The 21,629-nt window shown below is 45.8% G+C and overlaps 1 protein-coding gene across 1 annotated transcript in view; it reads right to left on the reverse strand.

The window, feature by feature from the left end:
• Window positions 1–21,629, reverse strand: part of SLC1A3 (solute carrier family 1 member 3) — a 128,782-nt gene that overhangs the window by 11,611 nt on the left and 95,542 nt on the right. Inside the window, exons 4-8 of the mRNA XM_088462231.1 lie at window positions 17,895–18,099; window positions 16,764–16,806; window positions 14,208–14,500; window positions 7,685–7,918; window positions 5,691–5,885 (exon numbers count right to left, since the gene is read on the reverse strand). Of these exons, the coding sequence (XP_088318357.1) occupies window positions 5,691–5,885; window positions 7,685–7,918; window positions 14,208–14,500; window positions 16,764–16,806; window positions 17,895–18,099 (970 nt within the window). The remainder of the gene's footprint in view (window positions 1–5,690; window positions 5,886–7,684; window positions 7,919–14,207; window positions 14,501–16,763; window positions 16,807–17,894; window positions 18,100–21,629) is intronic.

Genomic DNA, 21,629 nt, shown 5'->3' on the forward strand with positions numbered 1-21,629 from the left:
CTTTTTCATCCCACGGACAACAACTGTCTCCCCCGGAGCCTGATTTAAACAAACCACATCACCATCAGAATCCTCCTCGCCAACTTCCTCCTCAGCGCCAGCTACACCAGTATCCTCATCCTGTTGTACTTCAACAGTGACATCTTCAATTTGCATATCAGCAAGTGGACTGTGGGTGCTCCTTTCAGCACTTGCAGGGGGCGTGCAAATGGTGGAAAGAGCCACCTCTTCCCGTCCAGTGCTGGGAAGGTCAGGCATCGCAACCACCACCACACTTGGACTCTCCTTGGGGATTTGTGATATCTTCTTAGAAAGCACAGTTCTTCGCTGTGCTTTTGCCAGCTTAACTCTTTTGATTTTTTTAGTGGGAGGAGGGCTTCCATCGTCATGTGAAGCTGAACCACTAGTCATGAACATACTAGGGATCGACCTTAGCCGTTCCTTGCCACTCCGTGTCGTAAATGGCATATTGGCAAGTTTACGTTTCTCTTCAGCTGATTTAAATGTCTTTTTCAAGGTCATTTTCCTGAACTTTGCCATTTGGGATTGTATGTGCCCTCTACTATGACATTGGGCATCGGCCTTGGCAGACGACGTTGATGGCATGTTATCGTCTATGTCATGACTAGTGGCAGCAGCTTCAGCACTAGGAGGAAGTGGTTCTTGATCTTTCTCTATTTTATTTTTATCGGAGAAAGTTTGGTCCTCCATTTATGTTATATCGATTTGATATATACGTGCGGCTAAACCCAGAAAATAATTTTTTTTTTGGTTTGGACTGGAGTGTACTTTGGGGGTTACAGCACCCTTTAACGGTCAAGCCAGCCGGCCCTTTACTTATGACACAGGCGCACTCTTGGCACTACTTTGTTGATGCACGTGCGGCTACTGCGCACACAATTCACAAACACAGAAAATAATTTTTTTTTTGGTTTGGACTGGAGTGTACTTTCGGGGGTTACAGCACCCTTAACGGTCAAGCCAGCCGGCCCTTTACTTATGACACAGGCGCACGCTTGGCACTACTTTGTTGATGCACGTGCGGCTACTGCGCACACAATTCACAAACACAGAAAATAATTTTTTTTTTGGTTTGGACTGGAGTGTACTTTGGGGGTTACAGCACCCTTTAACGGTCAAGCCAGCCGGCCCTTTACTTATGACACAGGCGCACTCTTGGCACTACTTTGTTGATGCACGTGCGGCTACTGCGCACACAATTCACAAACACAGAAAATAATTTGTTTTTGGTTTGGACTGGAGTGTACTTTCGGGGGTTACAGCACCCTTTAACGGTCAAGCCAGCCGGCCCTTTACTTATGACACAGGCGCACGCTTGGCACTACTTTGTTGATGCACGTGCGGCTACTGCGCACACAATTCACAAACACAGAAAATAATTTTTTTTTTGGTTTGGACTGGAGTGTACTTTGGGGGTTACAGCACCCTTTAACGGTCAAGCCAGCCGGCCCTTTACTTATGACACAGGCGCACGCTTGGCACTACTTTGTTGATGCACGTGCGGCTACTGCGCACACAATTCACAAACACAGAAAATAATTTTTTTTTTGGTTTGGACTGGAGTGTACTTTCGGGGGTTACAGCACCCTTAACGGTCAAGCCAGCCGGCCCTTTACTTATGACACAGGCGCACGCTTGGCACTACTTTGTTGATGCACGTGCGGCTACTGCGCACACAATTCACAAACACAGAAAATAATTTTTTTTTTGGTTTGGACTGGAGTGTACTTTCGGGGGTTACAGCACCCTTAACGGTCAAGCCAGCCGGCCCTTTACTTATGACACAGGCGCACGCTTGGCACTACTTTGTTGATGCACGTGCGGCTACTGCGCACACAATTCACAAACACAGAAAATAATTTTTTTTTTGGTTTGGACTGGAGTGTACTTTCGGGGGTTACAGCACCCTTAACGGTCAAGCCAGCCGGCCCTTTACTTATGACACAGGCGCACGCTTGGCACTACTTTGTTGATGCACGTGCGGCTACTGTGCACACAATTCACAAACACAGAAAATAATTTTTTTTTTGGTTTGGACTGGAGTGTACTTTCGGGGGTTACAGCACCCTTAACGGTCAAGCCAGCCGGCCCTTTACTTATGACACAGGCGCACGCTTGGCACTACTTTGTTGATGCACGTGCGGCTACTGCGCACACAATTCACAAACACAGAAAATAATTTTTTTTTTGGTTTGGACTGGAGTGTACTTTCGGGGGTTACAGCACCCTTAACGGTCAAGCCAGCCGGCCCTTTACTTATGACACAGGCGCACGCTTGGCACTACTTTGTTGATGCACGTGCGGCTACTGCGCACACAATTCACAAACACAGAAAATAATTTTTTTTTTGGTTTGGACTGGAGTGTACTTTCGGGGGTTACAGCACCCTTAACGGTCAAGCCAGCCGGCCCTTTACTTATGACACAGGCGCACGCTTGGCACTACTTTGTTGATGCACGTGCGGCTACTGCGCACACAATTCACAAACACAGAAAATAATTTTTTTTTTGGTTTGGACTGGAGTGTACTTTCGGGGGTTACAGCACCCTTAACGGTCAAGCCAGCCGGCCCTTTACTTATGACACAGGCGCACGCTTGGCACTACTTTGTTGATGCACGTGCGGCTACTGCGCACACAATTCACAAACACAGAAAATAATTTTTTTTTTGGTTTGGACTGGAGTGTACTTTCGGGGGTTACAGCACCCTTAACGGTCAAGCCAGCTGGCCCTTTACTTATGACACAGGCGCACGCTTGGCACTACTTTGTTGATGCACGTGCGGCTACTGCGCACACAATTCACAAACACAGAAAATAATTTTTTTTTTGGTTTGGACTGGAGTGTACTTTCGGGGGTTACAGCACCCTTAACGGTCAAGCCAGCCGGCCCTTTACTTATGACACAGGCGCACGCTTGGCACTACTTTGTTGATGCACGTGCGGCTACTGCGCACACAATTCACAAACACAGAAAATAATTTTTTTTTTGGTTTGGACTGGAGTGTACTTTCGGGGGTTACAGCACCCTTAACGGTCAAGCCAGCCGGCCCTTTACTTATGACACAGGCGCACGCTTGGCACTACTTTGTTGATGCACGTGCGGCTACTGCGCACACAATTCACAAACACAGAAAATAATTTTTTTTTTGGTTTGGACTGGAGTGTACTTTCGGGGGTTACAGCACCCTTAACGGTCAAGCCAGCCGGCCCTTTACTTATGATACAGGCGCACGCTTGGCACTACTTTGTTGATGCACGTGCGGCTACTGCGCACACAATTCACAAACACAGAAAATAATTTTTTTTTTGGTTTGGACTGGAGTGTACTTTCGGGGGTTACAGCACCCTTAACGGTCAAGCCAGCCGGCCCTTTACTTATGACACAGGCGCACGCTTGGCACTACTTTGTTGATGCACGTGCGGCTACTGCGCACACAATTCACAAACACAGAAAATAATTTTTTTTTTGGTTTGGACTGGAGTGTACTTTCGGGGGTTACAGCACCCTTAACGGTCAAGCCAGCCGGCCCTTTACTTATGACACAGGCGCACGCTTGGCACTACTTTGTTGATGCACGTGCGGCTACTGCGCACACAATTCACAAACACAGAAAATAATTTTTTTTTTGGTTTGGACTGGAGTGTACTTTCGGGGGTTACAGCACCCTTAACGGTCAAGCCAGCCGGCCCTTTACTTATGACACAGGCGCACGCTTGGCACTACTTTGTTGATGCACGTGCGGCTACTGCGCACACAATTCACAAACACAGAAAATATATTTTTTTTTAGCACTTGGGGGGAGCACCCCTGATGGACAGAGCACCCCCTGGACAACACTGCAGCACTCCTTTAGGACTGGGACACTGCACAGGACTTTGGAGTGGACACAGCCCCTATGGAGAACTGACTGCACAACACAGTCCAGCCAGCCCCTATGGACTTTGAAGTAGTGGACACAGCCCCTATTAACAACAGCAGCACAGCACAACACAGCCAGCCCCTATGGACTTTGAAGTAGTGGACAACAGCAGCACTACACTACACTACACTACACAGCCCTAACTCCCACCCTCCCTCTTCACTGTCCACAGCCGAGTGAGAAAATGGCGCCGACGTGGGTACCTTATATAGGATCCAAAACCCGCGAGACTCGGAAGGCGGGATGATGACGTTTTGCCTCGATTTCAGATCCGAGTCAGGCGGGAAAAGTCGAGCCTGATTCGGATCGGACTCGGATCGGGGGGGCTCGGGGGGGTTCGGATTTCAGAAATCCGAACCCGCTCACCCCTACCCTTAACACAGTAAACACACTAAGGGGTCTATTTACTAAGCTGTGTTAGGAGACAGAGTGAAAAGTGATAAGGTGCCAGCCAATCAGCTCCCAACTGTCATTTTTCAAACACAGCCTGTGACCAGGGGCGCCGAGAGGGGGGGGAGCGGGTTCAGATTACCGGGGCCCGGGCTTCCTGAGGGGCAAGGCGGGGGCCCGGGTCCAGCGCCGCTCCCCCTCCCTCATAGCAGCCCAGCACTCAGCGTGAGCAGCAGCCACAGCAGTCTCCTGTGCCTGTGGGGAGGAGCGATCACACTGATCGCGCCCCCCTGCTTTGAGCAGGGCTGAGGGGGCCCAGAGCGCCTTTTTTCAGGAAGGGGGCGTGGCCACACCTCCCGCAATTAGGCCATGCCCCCTATTACCCGGGCCCGCCGCGGCTCTCAGCGGGCCTGCCTCAGCGGGCCTGCCACGGCTCTCAGCGGGCCTGCTGATTGGCTGGCACCTTATCACTTTTCACTCTGTCTCCTAACACTGCTTAGTAAATAGACCCCTATATCTTGTTAAGTGCTAATTATGCCCCCTCCATGGGTTGGCCACACTCTAAAATTAAACCTATGGAAATACCTCTCTAGAAATCCTGCATTTGCCCCTGTTGCTGGGTGCGGCGCGCCATCAAAATGCTCACAAACGACAGTGTTTGAGTCGCCACACCCCTGTTACCTCCCCCAAATGGTTGCTGTCTGTCAATCACTGTGTCTTAATCCGCAGTATGACCGCCAGCGCAAAACCATCGCAGCACCTGTGCAGGGCGGGTCAGATGCATGCGCCATATAGAAAACCGGCTAATTGCAGAAAAAAAGATCGAAATTGCGTCCTTCTCTGCATAAGGTCCTAATTAACAGAACAATCAGTATTAGACTTGAATTAAAGGGATAATAATTCCATAGGTAAAATGGCCAAAATAGTAGGCAGATTTATAATATGAATATATACAGTTAATTAAAAAAAATCTACTTTTAACTTGCAGTATAGGCAAAGATATTATTTTTTTATTGAGAAATGTCTGAATAGATGGCCAAATGCTATCAGCTACTATTACCATTATGCCTAATTGGCCCTTCATATGCTTTTATATTGGGTCTACGTGTTTGTGCATTTACACTTGTTACTCTGTATCATCTGTCTTTTACGTTGCTTCAATACAAATATATTTAAGAAAAAAAAAAGGAAATGTCTGAATTAACATATAACAGCATAATATGGTGGATTTATATAAGATTCAGCAAAGATATTGCTATTGCCTTTGTAGGTTACTGCAGCGCTCAATGGGTTTCATGAGTCAGAGTTAAAAATAAAATGCATATTCTAAATGTAATACTCTGTTTTTGTTTTCTTACCTGATTGTAATAATCTGTCCAAAGTTGAGGTCGTAATTATTGACCTGAGCAATGAAAATGGCTGCCAGGGCTTCATAGAGAGCTGTGCCGTCCATGTTGATTGTCGCTCCCACTGGTAGGACAAACCGCGTCACCCTCTTGTCCACTTTATTGTTCTCTTCCAGGCATTTAAAGGTGATCGGCAAAGTTGCAGAGCTAGAAATAGTGACACGGGAGTAGGCATCTGTAGATTACTGAGGTGTTGTTAATTCGTAATTAGTAGAATAAAAAACATTTTTGTGCTGAAATAAAATAAAAAGACACATTACAATCTAATTTTCCAGGTGACAGGAACGGGTACTGAAGGGGGAGGGGGAGCGGGCACAAATTACCCGGGCCTGGGCCTGCTGGTGGGGCCTGAGGCAGCTGCTGAGGGGGCGTGGCCAGACCTCATGAATTTGGCCACACCTCCTTATAACCCGGGTCCCGTGGATGCCTCAACGGCCCTGAACAGAAACCCTGCCACCTGCTAAAATGTTATTCCAGTCCCGCTTTTTACCCAGCACTCTGACCTTTCCTGTGCTGCATTAGAGTATCTAATCTGTCAGTGCAATGTCATTTGTACAGCTTCTCTGCTGCCCCATCAACAGTGGTGCCCCAGGCGTGTGACTAGGTTACTTATATGGTAAATGGAGCCCTGTCTGCTTAGTTTCCTTTTTACTGTATGTCCTTAAAGCAAGGGCGTATCTATAATGGGTGCAGGGTGTACGGGGCACACCGGCTCCTCGGTCCACGGGGGCCCACACAGCACACCCTGCACCCATATATAGTTATAATCAGAGCCGTAACTAGACATTTTGGTGCCCTGTGCCAGAAAGAGCATTGGTGCCCCCCTCATTTTGCAAAGGGACATAATGCACCCAAAAAAGGTGAATGGCCTCATGGGGAAGAGCCAGGTAAGAGATAGTAGAGGACAGGAGATGCTGGGGATGAAATAAGAGGAAGCTACAAGTGAGAATGATAATAAACAGAAATTTGAGAGCCCCAAACAGAGCCCCCTGACCTGTGGTGCCCTGTGCGATGGCACCGGCCGCACTACCCTAGCTACGGCCCTGGTTATAATTACCTTTCCACAGTCTCCAGAGTGCTGCTCTGCAGCAGCAGAGGTCACAGGGAAAATGGCGGCAACCATTTTCCTGGTTACTTGCGCTTGCGCAGTAGAGATGTCCCCAAGAATGAGGTGCAGGCGCCATTTTCCTGGAGACCCGCACATGCGCAGTAGATTCTGGCACCAAGCCAGATTCTACTGCACTGCCAAAGAAGAGGAGGCCCGCACTGCAAACGGCCCTGTCTTAAAGTTTGTATAAAAATATAATTTATGTTTCATAATGTCAATAAAAGGTAGCGTAGCGGGTCTCGATCCAAAGGGGGCGAGCTGTCAATGTTGATTGACAGCTCGCCCCGTTTGGAAGGCGGGCCGGGGGGGTGGCAGCCCAAACGGAGGCATTCCCATGGGAACGCCTACCGTTTGGGGGAGGCCCACATCACTAGTGATGTCAGTGGAGAGCTTCCGGCTCAGACAGAGCCAGAAGCTCTCCGGGGCTTACGACAAGGGAGACCCTACCCTAGGGTCTCGTCGTAAGCTCCGATGGTCGCGATGGTCATAGACCATCACCGGAGCGGTCGTTAGAGCTGTGGGTGTTAACCCACAGCATAACGACCGCAACAGAGGCGGGCGGTCAGGATGCAAGCGGCCGCCCAGTTTCTGAGCGACCGCTTGCATCCTCCGACCGCCTCTGAATGAGGCCCATAGACTGTAAGTGAATTATGCCATATTCTCTGTACTGTGCTACGTAATACGATTGGCGCTATAAAGGTGACACTTTCTTTGTGCGTGAATCGGTGCAGATACAGGCTGATCTATCCTCAGCCATTACAAAGGCAAACAACGTGTACTGTACACTTGAAACCTCAGTAATACCGTAATGAAGAGGATTTTATTAAAGTACGCATACCTTGAGGAGGTGCCCAGGGCCGTTATTAAGGCTTGCAGCAGCCCTCCGATGAACACCCAGGGGTTTTTACGAGTAACCAGAAAGTAAAGCATTGGCAGAACAAAGACGGCATGGATGAGTAACCCAATAATGACTGTGATTGTATACATGCCAAGCTGTCCACCGACCACCCCCATGTCCTCCATCTCTGCGATCTTCCCAGCAATTAGGAAGAGGATTCCAATAGGGGCATACCTGAAAACAGAAGAATCATTGATTATGTGCACAACTCGGAAACATACAATGATACGATTTGGATATTCTAGCAGATGTTACTGCAGAGGTGATCTGGTGCCAGGGGCCATGCTTAGGAGCCTGAGAGTATGATAACTCAACTTTAGGACTACGGAGAATGAATATTAAAATGAAGTGGCAGGAATATGGTTATAATACATTTAACAACATCAGAACCACATGTGTTTTGCCCTTTGAAAGACCAAGGTTCACATTTCCTCTTAAAGGGTCGAATCAATTAGCCACGATAGCCATATACCACAGGGCTGTGTTCCAAAATCCGCCAGTCCGGGGCGAGGTTGGTCCATAAGGGGGGATAGCTGATTATTCTGAAATTTGTAGTCTCAACAAGTGAATTTTACTTTGTGTTTTTAAAGAACAAATTGTACTGTCTTTTAGTACCATACTGGGAACAATATTGTTTTATTTATTTTGGATATTATATGGAGAAATTAGCAAATATAGGAAAAATAACCCTGGTTTCACCCCTTTTATATGAAGTTAGTATATCTCAGACTTGCAGTATTGCTAAATTATTCTATGATTTCTTTATGTTCTTTATTTCAGAGTATGCTCCCATAAAATTGTTTAGACTTTTATTAATATATATATATATATATATATATATATTTTTTTTTAAATCTTTACAATTATTCTTTCCTATACTTTTGAACTTTTAAGACTTTTAAGACAAACAACATGTATTTGCATGCAATAACAACCGCTGAGATGCCAGCAGGGGCGGATTGGGCCGCCGGGAAACCGGGACAGTTCCCGCTGGGCCGGCACATGGCTTCCCTCAGTGGATTACACAGTCAGTCTCCCCCCCCTCCCCTTCCGGGCTGGTCCACGCCGCGCACTACACAGACAGCCCGCCCCCCTACCCCTTCCGGGCCGCGCACTACACAGTCTCCCCCCCGACCGTGCTGTGCACTCCCCTCAGTGACTTACACAGAGTCAGCCAGCCGGCCCCCTACACCTTCCGGGCCGCGCCGCGCACTACACAGGCAGCCTTCCCCCGACCGTGCTGTGCACTCACCTCAGTGGCTACAGACAGCCTCGATCGGAGCACAGAGAGTACTGGGGCACAGAGACAAGGAGCCTGTGTTAGAAGAAGAGAACTGCGTGGGCTGCACGGACAGAAGCTCCAAGTGCAGCTACAGTAATGTGAGGAGGTAAGGAGCTCAGGGGACTGGCTGCAGTGTTACCAGGGTGAATCATTAAACTCACAGAACAATGCTGTATACAGCTCAGTATCAAACCTTTGTTAGCTATTCCTGAGCAAAAAGGCCCCCTAACACTTAAAATGTTCCTGTATTACCCAAATTGGCACTGTCCCTCCCTGCATACCCCTGAGACAGAACTAATTTGTTAGCTTTAGCAGTGTGTGCCAGTCATGGTTCGGTCCCAGGACTCCGCAGATGCTCTGCGGGGAAGTGGCTTTCTAGGGATGATGGGGAAAAAAGTGCTGCACAGATGGAGGGCAGTAGCTCTGGACTAAAAGGCAAATACAATCCCCCTACATACCCTGCCCAAGTGAGAAACTACTCAAACTGTGAGGCATGATTCATATAATGGTTAGATTTACTGCCTAACAGCACTGAAGTAATGGGTGCAATTCCTGCCAAAGCCATATCCGTGTGGAGTTTGTATATTCTTCCTGTATGTGCTTGGGTGTACTTCAGGCACTCTAGTATAATCCCACTAACCAAACATATACTGGTAGGTGAATTGGTTACTGACAAAATGTAACCCTAGTGTGTATGTGGTAGGGAACATAGGCTGTAAGCTACACTTGGGCAGGGAATTATGTGAATGGCCAAATAGTCTCTGTAAGTGCTGCATAGTATGTTTGTGCTATATAATATAATCACCCAGGTGATCTGTGCAGGATTGTCTAATATTCTGTATATTGCAATGTATGAGGAGGGTGGAAACAAACCACACATACATGGAGAATATGCTGGATGAAGCCACAATCAGAGGGCTGCAAGTTAACCAAATAACTATAAAACAAGCAAAAGCTTATGGCAAGAAAAGCAGCCAAAAAAAAAACCACCCTATATTACCCAAGTCACTGCACACTAAGGGCCTGATTCATGGTCGCTCGCTAGATGCGGTCGCTCGCTCCCAGCGTATGCAAATCCAGTGCACGCCCAGCAAGGCAGGCGATCGCACGGCAAGGCATTAGCACACCCACTATGTCTTGGCGAGCGATCACTTTGTGTATGCAGATGCCCACCAGCCATTCCTAAGATGCCCACTTGTGCACGTCATCTGGAAGAGCAGCTAACCATTGGTACATCGAGCACCATCAGATGTGCTCGCAGCGCTTGAGGTTGACTATACCTGGCTGCAAGCACTGCAATTACTTCAGTGTGAAATACAACCAGGTGACATGTACTATGGCGCTGCATGGTAATTATGCACGCCTATGAAACGGCGTTGAAACACTCAGGCACACCTGCGTTCGTACTCCACTGCCCCATTTCTAGTGGACTGCCCCTGTTACCACCCACAAACAGCCTCTCCCGTTACTCATTCAACTGGGCTGTCTATGCTGGGCAAGCGAGCTCTTCCCGGTCTGTCGCAGTGGTTTGCGCACGCACATTGTGATGCATACGCATGCACAGAATGCAAATATCGGCCAGCAACGAGCGATCATATCCTAGCGAGCAGGTCTGCATCAGGTCCTAAATTATTTCATGGACTGCACTGGATGCTATGGAAATGAGCTATGGCTCCTTTATAATTGACTGTCCTGCATGCACCTATCCCCCCTACTCTCCCCTGTGTTCTATCCAACAGTCTGTAAGGGAAATGCTACGCTGCTACATGTCATGTTTTAAAGCTATGCAAAAGATGTCCATATGGGATGTAGTTATGATCCCGGCGGTCAAGATGCTAGCGCTCAGAATGCCATCATCTGAATCCCGACACCTGTCAGAATCCTGACGCCAGCATCCTGACTGTTGACATCCCAATGGTAAGTATTGGGGTTAGGGTTAGACACTAGGGAGAGGGTTAGGTTTAGTCTGCGGGGAATGGGGGGATGGTTAGGGTTAGGCTGTGGGGAGGGTTGGGTTTAGGGGCAGGGCTAGGGTTAACCTACTTACTGATAGGTGACAGAACATTCAGGGGCATATTTATCACATTCCGCAGTTTTGATGTAGTTGTGATGTGATAATCAGCCCCAAAATTGCAAAGCAAAAATTAATATATGTCAATCTTTAGGTGCCAGGACAGAGCTTGCGAGAACTCTTATCCCGGAAGAGAGTTAAAGGTAAATTATTAAGGTTGTATAGTACGAATATTAATGTAATGTGTAAGTGACGGGGGATAATATAAAACACAGGGCTAGTTGGAGTAAGGTGGCCAATTTTTAAAGCAAGTTGCAACTGAATAATGTTGGGGCTAGATTATAGACCCCCCCCCCCCTTCAATAGACTCCTCGGCTTCCCCACCACCACCCATTTAGGGCTGTTTCCAAAAATTTCCCGGGCTGGTTTTCCATCCCAATCCGCCCCTGGATGCCAGTGACATGTACAGAAGTTTCCTCATACATCTAGCCTTTATAAGCCATGGGGCGCGAGTGAGTCGCCAGATCCCAGCTGCCTATTAGTCTTAGTTGTAATGTATTGCGACTTGGACGCAACAGACGATTGTGCTGATTAATTTGATATACGACACTTGGAAAAAAGCCGCAGCTGCTGCATCGTAGCATTTCCTATACAGATTCAGACCTAGGGCCTAATTCAGCAAGGATCTCTTATGGTGCAGGCAGTCATACAACCGGGAGCTCATTAAGGGGGTCATTCAGACCCACTCGCGAGCGGCAGTCCGCTTGCAAGTTGCGACCACAGGGTTTCTCTCGCAAGTCCGATGGTCGTGATGGTCAAGACCATCGCGACCATCTTGTTGGACGCTCGTATATGCTGTGGGTGGTGACCCACAGCTATACGAGCGTCCAGGAGGACGCTCCATTTTAATGGAGGTGGACCCTGATTCAGAGCGAGCGCTCTGGTCAGAGCGTCCGGCTCTGAATCAGGGCCTAAATCCCCTATTGACCGCGGAGGGGAGCAAGGCCCAGAGTAGCTTAACAGGCTCCCACGGATACCGGCCCCCTAGCAACTGCTACATCCCTGGTTCTTCCTACTGATAAGAGTAGTTTTAAATGAAGGGGCATTATTAGAGTGGGTGCTGTTGCTATTGGGCCCGGAGCTTTAGGGTATCTGCCTCTGGGGCCTGACTTCTCAGCACCCAGCACACATTCGGGATGGCCATCGACCATTGATGGTTTCGCAACCATTAGTGATCTTTTACCAAATGGCAAGTGTTTTGCAACCATCAATGATCTATTGCCAATGGCAAGAGTGTTTTCTCCCCATCAATGGAACATCACCGATGCTGCATCATCCATGGCAGTGCCCCAATGGTCCTTCAATGGTTTTCTGCCGATTGTTTAAAACCATCACCCCATTGATGATAGAGCCATCGATGGCTATCCTAGCACACATTGCTTAAAGATTGATTTGCAGTTGATCTGCAAATACATGGTGTTTGGTCCCTCCCCCAGAGCCATCCACCAATACTGCGCATCAAATATTAGGCCCTCCCTTCACATCAATCCACCGCCCTCATTTTTTTTTCTTCCCCACCTCTACAACTGCCTTTGGTCTGAATGGAATGGCAACTTCCTTTCGCAAGTTGCACTGCTGCTCCTCAACTGGCAGCCTGGGGAGCAGTGACCAGAGATGACTGAAAAAATAACACAGCAGGATCATCCACAGTGTGTGCAGATAATGGACTGGGGAGTTGAACTGTAAGTGCCCTGTGATGTCTACTCCCCCTTTCCCTCCCCTACCCCCTGTGAAAAGATTAGTGGCTGTATACCAGTGAGATGGGCAAATCTCTCCTGTCCTCTAGCTTGTAATTTATCATGTGAGTTTATAAGTTAAGCAGGCCATACATCAGCGCTGCGATTTCCTGCTCTGCCGATCTGCGGATTGGTGGCCATCGATGATCGGCGATCCATTGGCAGATTGGGGGAAAAAATGCATGTTAAAAGTCCCCAACTCACCCATCCAGACTCACTGATCAAGCATTTCCAACATGTTCAATTTCCCCGATTTCCTGACCCCGCTGTTGGCAGAATGGGGAATTGCCGCAATAGCGTGTACATGTATAGGCCCCTTAAGCAGACATGTTACTGAACAGGGGTGAGACTGACATTTTGCTACTGGAATGTTGCTGATCATACCTTGTAAACCAGATAACGTAGGTGCCTCACACCCCCAACTCCCAGTATGTCACCTATATCCATTAAGCATGAATTAACTATTACTGCTTATTGTGTAATAACTAATATAGGGCTTATTATGGACTGGCACCAGGACACAGCTGTGGGGCATTTATATTATGGGGCATACAATCATCTAGAGTACTAATATGGGGCATAAAATAAACTAGGGCACTTCTATTGGGCATAAAATTAAGTAGAGCACTACTATGGGGCATAATATGAATTAGGTTTCTACTATGGGATATATAAAATTAACTAGGGTGCTACTATGGGGCATAACATGAACTAGGGTGCTACAATGGGGCATACAATTAACTAGGGTGCTACTATGGAGCATAAAATGAACTAGGGTGCTACTATGGAGTATAAAATGAAATAGGGTGCTACTATGGAGCATAAAATGAACTAGGGTGCTACAATGTGGCATACAATGAACTAGGGTGCTACAATGGGGCATACAATGAACTAGGGTGCTACTATGGAGTATAAAATGAACTAGGGTGCTACTATGGAGCATAAAATGAACTAGGGTGCTACAATGTGGCATACAATTAACTAAGGTGCTACAATGGGGCATACAATGAACTAGGGTGCTACTATGGAGTATAAAATGAACTAGGATGCTACTATGGAGCATAAAATGAACTAGGGTGCTACAATGGGGCATAAAATTAACAACTATGGGATGAAAGAAAATGTTGGTGATATGAGAGTATTTGAAGACGATGTAGAAACTTGAGGATGTTAATGCATTAAAGCACACCCCCTGCGCAGACCTAAACACGCCCACTCCAACAGAGAGCTGCGGAGAGAGGTGTCTATACAGAAGCATTGTGGAACCCTTCACAATGTTTCCATGGGGCTCACAAAGTTCTGGTTACTCCCTGGTTTAAAGTGTTACATTTGCTAATTAACATGTCACAGTGTATAGTACAATTTTATACTTACCACATAATTACTGCAACTAATCTCATAATAGCCTCGTTGAGGCAGTCAAAGAACTCTTTTAAGGGTTTCCCTTGTTCCTTCATGTTTCCTATCACCAGACCAAAGCACATCGAGAAGACCACAAGTCCTAATGCATTAACCCCATTCACTGCCCCCGGGATGGGCACGACCTCCTCACGAAATTTGTATAGAGACTCCATAGCATCTGACACATTGTTCATGACCGCTGACAGCATTGTTTCATTTTCTGGAATGGGGACCTTAAATTGTTTCTTCTCATAGTTTGTCTTGAACTAAGTGAGAAAAAGACAAAACAAAACAAAAAACAGTCAAGAACAGTAATTCTGTAAAGTTTAGTTATTCACAATTGTACGCTATGCCGATATTTTGGCAGTTGAGCGATTATCAGCCGTCTGCGCAAGCATCGGAGTCACACTGCAAATACATCAAGGTACATTACCGTAGTCGCTCGCTGTGAATATTTATTTGCAGTGTGATTGACAGGCAGGGAGCGGTAACGGGAGTGTCGGCTAAAAACGCAGGCCGACACTGCGCGACTGTTTCGTGGGTGTGTGATACATCATGCTTCTGCAGTAAACATGGCTCCGGCATCTCAGTTCCTGCGGCCATTTTGTGCTACTATAGAGTTACTCATTGCTGCTAACATCGAATGATCTGTGACCAATGCTTGTATTTGCAAAAACGCCAGTGGGCGCCTCGATGCATATCCCGCCGGTTGCGACATTCGCATATTTTCTCACAGCAGCTGCAAACAGGATCGCATCCGCTGTGGAAATAGCGTACAACTATGAATAAGGCCCATAATACATTAGCTGCATAGCTGCTCCGAAGCAGAAATATTTTGTGTAATTACATTTTATTTATATGGTATAAAAGAAAATACTACAATATCTGAGTAAAGGAAAATCAATCCTGAAGATATACAGATGTGTCCTGCTACATCTTTGCTGTGTATGCAGCAAATCGCTCCACGCATGTGCCCGAGAGCGGATACGCCCACTGCGATCACACATGCGCCGCCATAGGAATGCATGGTGAGATCGCAGTGCATGCCATAGCGTAACGTAACGTATGCTCTTGCGGGTAATCGCATGGCGCGATGCGTGCGCACGTTTGTGGCGAGATCACCAAAGATTTAGCAGGACACGTCTGTAATCTCAAAATATTAATTATCATAATGTTTTATCAAGTTGTTATTGGTTCTTAGTGATCCTAAGCGCTTTCCCTCGTGGATTTAAGGTGCATTTTAAAAATATGGAAGGGCAAATGCTTCAATCCTTTTTAAAAAAAAAAACTATGCAAAGCAATATTTACATTACATTGCACAGAGGTGAATTAAACTTACTAACCAACCAACCAACCAACCAACCAACCTGTGTTACAGTTTCAATTTCAGGCCACTGTTCCGGGAAACAGGATGTTTGTCCCGAGTATTCCCCTGCAAATATCTTTTTTCTTTCTTAAAACGGTGATTGTGTGTGTGGTTACACCCACTTATGACTGGCCATGCCCCCAACGTGCTTGACTATAAACAAACAAATGCGTTTCTAAGAGAAAACGTTTTATAAGCCTTCCATTTTTCAATTTAGAAAATCCAGGTGGTATGTTGGAAATTTAAGATTGAAGATAAATATGAGTGAAGTTGCTGTGGAATTTCATGTGTATAGAACTTTGCTGAGGACCAGATCCATAGAGTTCCAGAGAAACCATCTTCGAGTTCCGTTTTTCACTGAGATTCCGAACTGTGATTGTAAATTCCATGGAATTTGTAGTCTATAAATAGAGACAGGATGATGACAGGGTCAATTCATTACGCTCAGTCGTGTGGTTGGTGACGGGGTCAATTCATTACGCTCAGTCGTGTGGTTGGTGACGGGGTCAATTCATTACGCTCAGTCGTGTGGTTGGTGTCGGAGTGGGGAAATTTTAGAAGTGAAAGCCTGTACCTAAGTGTGGAATGAGGCAAATATTTCACAGACCCCTTTTTAAAACCTTTACTTGAAGGCCATGTTACTTTTGGAGAGCAGAAGTTTTCTCCATGGTGGTCCACCATGTACAACTAATTTCAATGTCTTCTGTATGGCGGACTCATGGACACGGGCATGAGGGAATACGTTAGAGGCCTCATATGGCAGACCCTTAGCTATTACCCAATGGGCTCATTCTCACCTTTTGTATTTTAGAACTGGGTAAATACATTGAAAGTGTTGAATTTCCACCATTTGCGGGTGGGCCCGATCGTTGGTTAGTGGAGAACAAAGTCGTTGTTACCAGTTTTGGTGTCCTCAGAAATCTCCATTGTGTAGCAAGTAGCAACATGTTCAAAAAGGACATGACCATGTCCAGCTGTCCAGTGTTACTTCTTAATCTGGTTCTTTTGTTTTTTTTTTAAATTCAGATGCACTGGGACCCCAGGTTCCCCATGGCTACTCTGCTAGTAACCGCTTCTGCAGTGACTTGTCTAACATTTACATAATCACAGTTGAACATAGAACATCCCACAAAACAAATTTATTTTGCAACACAATACTGTACCTGTTTAAAGCAGGCTTCCACCATGTTTGGAGGGAACATATTTCTGCCAGAAAAAAGATAAGACGCTCAAATATTATAATACACTTGCAAAAATTTGTCAAAATCAATGCATAAATCATAATACAATCTTTTTATTGCAAACAATCCTGCATGTCATCAACAGGTGGATTTTACCAAACTGGAGGGGGGGGGGGTCCAGAGACTTAAACAGGCCCTTGCATAATTTGCAAAATTCCTTGAAAAAAAAGTTTAAAATGTTTTATTGCAATTTATTTGACTGACTCCGACACATATTTTCTTCTATTATTAGTGTCAACCAGTTTCAAATAGGGGAGCCACACCAACTGCCAGTGAGTCCAGGTCGGCGATGTTTGGCAGCGTTTGGGGTGGCAGTTGGTGAGGTTCCCCTTATACCGTAGGTTTGTGTATGGTAAAAATATGGGGACAATGGATCTAGTTGGAGTCCTTCATTTTATTTAACTCCTCTCAATGCCTGGAATACTAGTTGTTTTTTTTAATTCAGTACTATTTACTATGGAGTTGTTTTCTTCCAAGTTACAAAAACACCTCTCCATGCTGGTGTGACTGGTGGTACTGAATTTGACAAATCCCTGTGAGCCTGTGGTTATAGGAGATAAAGAGGGGAATGCAATTAGGGGTGTTAACTTTTCATGGCTGAAAAAGGTTGGTAACCTCGGGGTTTATCGGCTGAGGCTATTCAATAAGAATCCCTTTTTCCGCCGAACTCCTTTTTAACGAGAGCTGTTAAAGGGCATTTACGCATACAGTCTGTGAAAAGTTCATGGACCTATGCATAGCTGGGTGTTTCCAACTGTTAACTGCATACTCATCGGGGATTTCTTTTCGGGACTCATGAGATCCGAAAAGAAATCCCTGTTAAGTCGGGCTAATTGATCGCTGCCAGCGATCAATTAAGCCGATTTAACTTAACGGGACCGATTGAATTCCGCCCTAAATTTAGCAGTGTTTTGTATAAAGATCGTGCAACCTAGAAATGAAAGTGATGCATTAAAAATGTAACGACATATTATTGGGTGCGTGTATTGAAATGATGCATTAAATAGTTGACTGTCATTATTTAATTACATTAAACATTAAGTCTTAGCACACCTTATTAAGTCTAGGAAAGCGTCAGCGGCAGTGACCGGCTCAATCTTCCCTTCCCGGTGCATCTTCTCCTTGCTGCCCTTTCCAGGGTGGATGATGATGACGATGATAATTCCGATGAAGACAGCAATGATGGTCGTTGTCATATAGTACACAACAGCTCTTATCCCCATCTTCCCTGATGCCTTACTGTCCAAAGCCGCCATACCTAGGGAGACAGAACAACCAGGTCTTACAGAGCCCACATGGTAGATCCAGAGAAAACAATGGCAGCACTGGGTAACGCATATATTGGTCACATTATTTCTGTTATTGACCTTAGAAACTCAGGCGATGGGAACCCTAAACCCTATTTATGCATTTAGTGCCTTAGCTGTAGGGAGAACTGTATAATCTTGTGCGTGATGATACAGGACAGGGTTGTACAGAGAATATCCTGCTATTTATTAAGGAGAGAGAAATGCATACTGTATATTTGTCTCCAATTTCTTTTAGGGCATACAAATCAGTTTGGACCATTCTCTGGGGTACATTTATTATAGGGACCTATTGGGGACACCAAAAGATCAGTTTAGCATTACTGCCTGATATCAGCATTACATCCTCACAGCACTGAGGTCTTGGGTTCAGTTTACGCCAAGGCCCTAACTGTGTGGACTATGGGCCTGATTCAGAGTTGGGAATAGAGAGAGATATCTCTCTCAACTGATCATCTTGGTGAAACCATGCTGCACTGCAGGTGGGGCAGATTTAAAATGTGCAGTATTTGTGGGTTACATGTAAAAACAGCCAGTATTTACCCTACATGCAAAAAAAAAAATTATGTATTTACACCCCTTGCATTGCAACATGGTTTGTCCAGGTACACAGTTATGTGCTATCTCTCTCTCTATTCCCAACTCTGAATCAGGCCCTTTGTACGTTCTCCCTTCTGGGTGCTCCAGTTTCCTCCCACAATCCAAAAACATACTGGTAGGTTAATTGGCTTCTGAGAAAAAGTGAACCCTAGTGCAGTGGTTCCCAAACTTTTTCAAATCACGGCGACCTAGAGTATCAGCATTTTTTCCCACGGCACCCCTGGGCCAAAAGTGTCTTATTGAGAAATTCAGTAAAAATTAAATTAAGTAAATTGTATTTATATGTCACCCTTAGGTTCACTTGTAGTTCTCTAGGGTATGCGTACACACGCGCTACAGTGTTTCCCACTATTTTCTCGGAAGCTGCTGGGCACACGAGTTGTCCAGACTCGGAGGGTAGGTATTATATTAAATTGGGTTTTGTGACCAGCGCTAATCTTATTTGTATGTGTATTTAAAATGGTGTATTACAAAAATACATGATAAGTTGTATATATAAAATAAGATATTTAATCTGATATATTAAGTAGGGAGTCACAATGATCCTTAAATGGAAAGTATAATGTCCAGGACAAAGTACTCCTGTCACCTGAATTGGCTCCTATTAGGTGAAGTAAGAAGGCTCCTTTATGGTGACTCTTTCTGTATGTCATAATAAGCCTATGTAACCCTATGGCCAGATATCATGCTGCACATAGGTGTAAACGATCAGCCCAGATACTGTATGTCAGTTTTAATCGTTGCACCTTGGTTGCAGGTAACATAAGAAGACTGCTTTAGAGTGTCTCTTTCCGTATAGCACTCAGGACTTCATTCAGACCCGGTCGCAAGCGCTGAGCGCTCGCAACCGGGTCGATGTTTAGGCCCTGCGCACACATTGCGCAAGCCCTGGAGAGAGAGAGAAATTTTCTCGCTCCGGAGCTCACTACAAAAGGGGCGGCTGTCAATGTTGATCGACTGCTCGACCCGTTTTGTAGGCGTGGCGGGGGGGGTGGTTTCACAAACTGAGGCGTTCATTAAGGAACGCCTGCCGTTTTGTGGGCGGCCGCACTGTCATCAGCAGTGATGTCAGTTGGGAGTTTCCTGCTCGATCAGAGCAGGAAGCTCCTTGGGGTTGCGGTTGCCGAGACCCAACCTTTGGGTCTCGTCGCAAGCCTCGGTGGTCACGATGGTCTTGACCATCGCGACGATCAACCTGGTCGGTTGCTAAAGCTGTGGGTGGTAACCCACAGCTTAGCTAGCGACCAGGAGGCCGCACTTGAAAAGTCAAGTGGCCGCCCTCATTCAGAGCGAGCACTCGCTTCTTGCGGCCGCCTCTGAAAGAGGGCCTCATTGCCTACGTTTCCCTTTTAACATGACACAGTTACTCGTACGGTAGGTCACCTCTTAATAAGGGCAGACCAAAACCCTACACATCACCAATAACAGGTTAACTCTCCTTTTCGGAGCGTCTCATTAAAGACCAACTGATATTTACACTTACACCAATCAGGTTGTCACTCAGAGTGTTAAAAGGGAAACGTAGGCACTGATGGCTGCACGGCGCTGGGCCATCCTTTCCTTGAATTGGCGCTCTGTCTTGCCCACATAGTGCAAACCATATGGGCAAGACAGAATATACGCCACAAAGCGCGAACTACAAGATAAGGACCAGTTAATACTACATTTTCTCCCTGAATACGGATGTGCAACAAAATTACCTACCTGCATATAGCTGCAGGTAGTACAGTATTGCGACAGTTCGTTACAAGGTAATCGATCATGTGCCAGTTTCATTGAGGGGTGGCAATAGAGCCAAAAAGCTCTTACAACTTGAATCATCTTGGATTCATAGGCTGGACACTTTGTCGCCGCGAGGGCTCAATGAGTCATTAGGTCTAAATTGTTTTCTCTAGTCTGCCATAAGACAGCCATATTTTTGAGTGAGTATTAAACTTCTCCCTTTTATGTCATTACTTGGATTTTCCAGCATCAGCTCGGTGTGGCATCTTTCTCTTGTGCTCATGGTTTGGCATATGCTTATACGTTCATATATAATAGCTCTTTGGCAGATTATAAATTGTTTGATTTTTTTCTACCCATGCTGCTATAAGGAATCTATTTTGATTTATCTGAATGTTTTTTCATTTACATATATAGATATTTAGTTATTTACACAGTTTGCCCATTCAAGACAACCGCAGGTTTTTGTGTCATGCATTCTAACGGTGATACTGAATTTTGTATTATATGTACATATATTTTAGTACAAATTTTTTCTGTTTTTTGTTTAGTGTTTTCAGCAATCAGTTATTTCCATTTATTAGATTTGATATCGACACATTTATTATTTATTCATCATTCCTTTGTTTCGTGCACTTTTTTATGCCCGGGCGCACCACGTTGTATTATTCATTTAAATGCGCTATTTTTTTCACTTATGCCGACACATAACCATTTATGCTTGTTCACATTCAATATACGAGCTGTTTTATGATGTTTTTCTTATCTCATGACTTCTAGTAGGATATTGTAATTTTTATTCACAGGTGTTTGTGTTTTACTATGAAATGTGTGACTAACAGTCTCTGTATCTGTTTGTTTAGCAGGTTGTTATGGCAACTGTTGGGCTATGTGTTACCTCCGTCAGCCGCTGTGCCGATGGAGACCACGTGGGGGCTTGACACGCAAGGTATTTCCGGTGGATATTGTCGCCCTAGTTCCGGTCTTTTCCCTGGCGCGACGAGCGGAAGGAGCAACACGCGTCCTGTATGGTAAGCTGTATAATCTTGTTGTTTGTCTATTGCAATTTTTATTCTGTATTGTGCATCCTGAAGAAGGGACGTGTAGTCCCGAAACGTTGATGTATTTGCATTAAATTTTCGTCATCCTTGTGCATTCA

This window comes from Taudactylus pleione, unplaced genomic scaffold (genome assembly GCF_031769625.1).
Source record: "Taudactylus pleione unplaced genomic scaffold, aTauple2 ptg001165l, whole genome shotgun sequence".
In the NCBI taxonomy this organism is placed as follows: domain Eukaryota; kingdom Metazoa; phylum Chordata; class Amphibia; order Anura; family Myobatrachidae; genus Taudactylus; species Taudactylus pleione.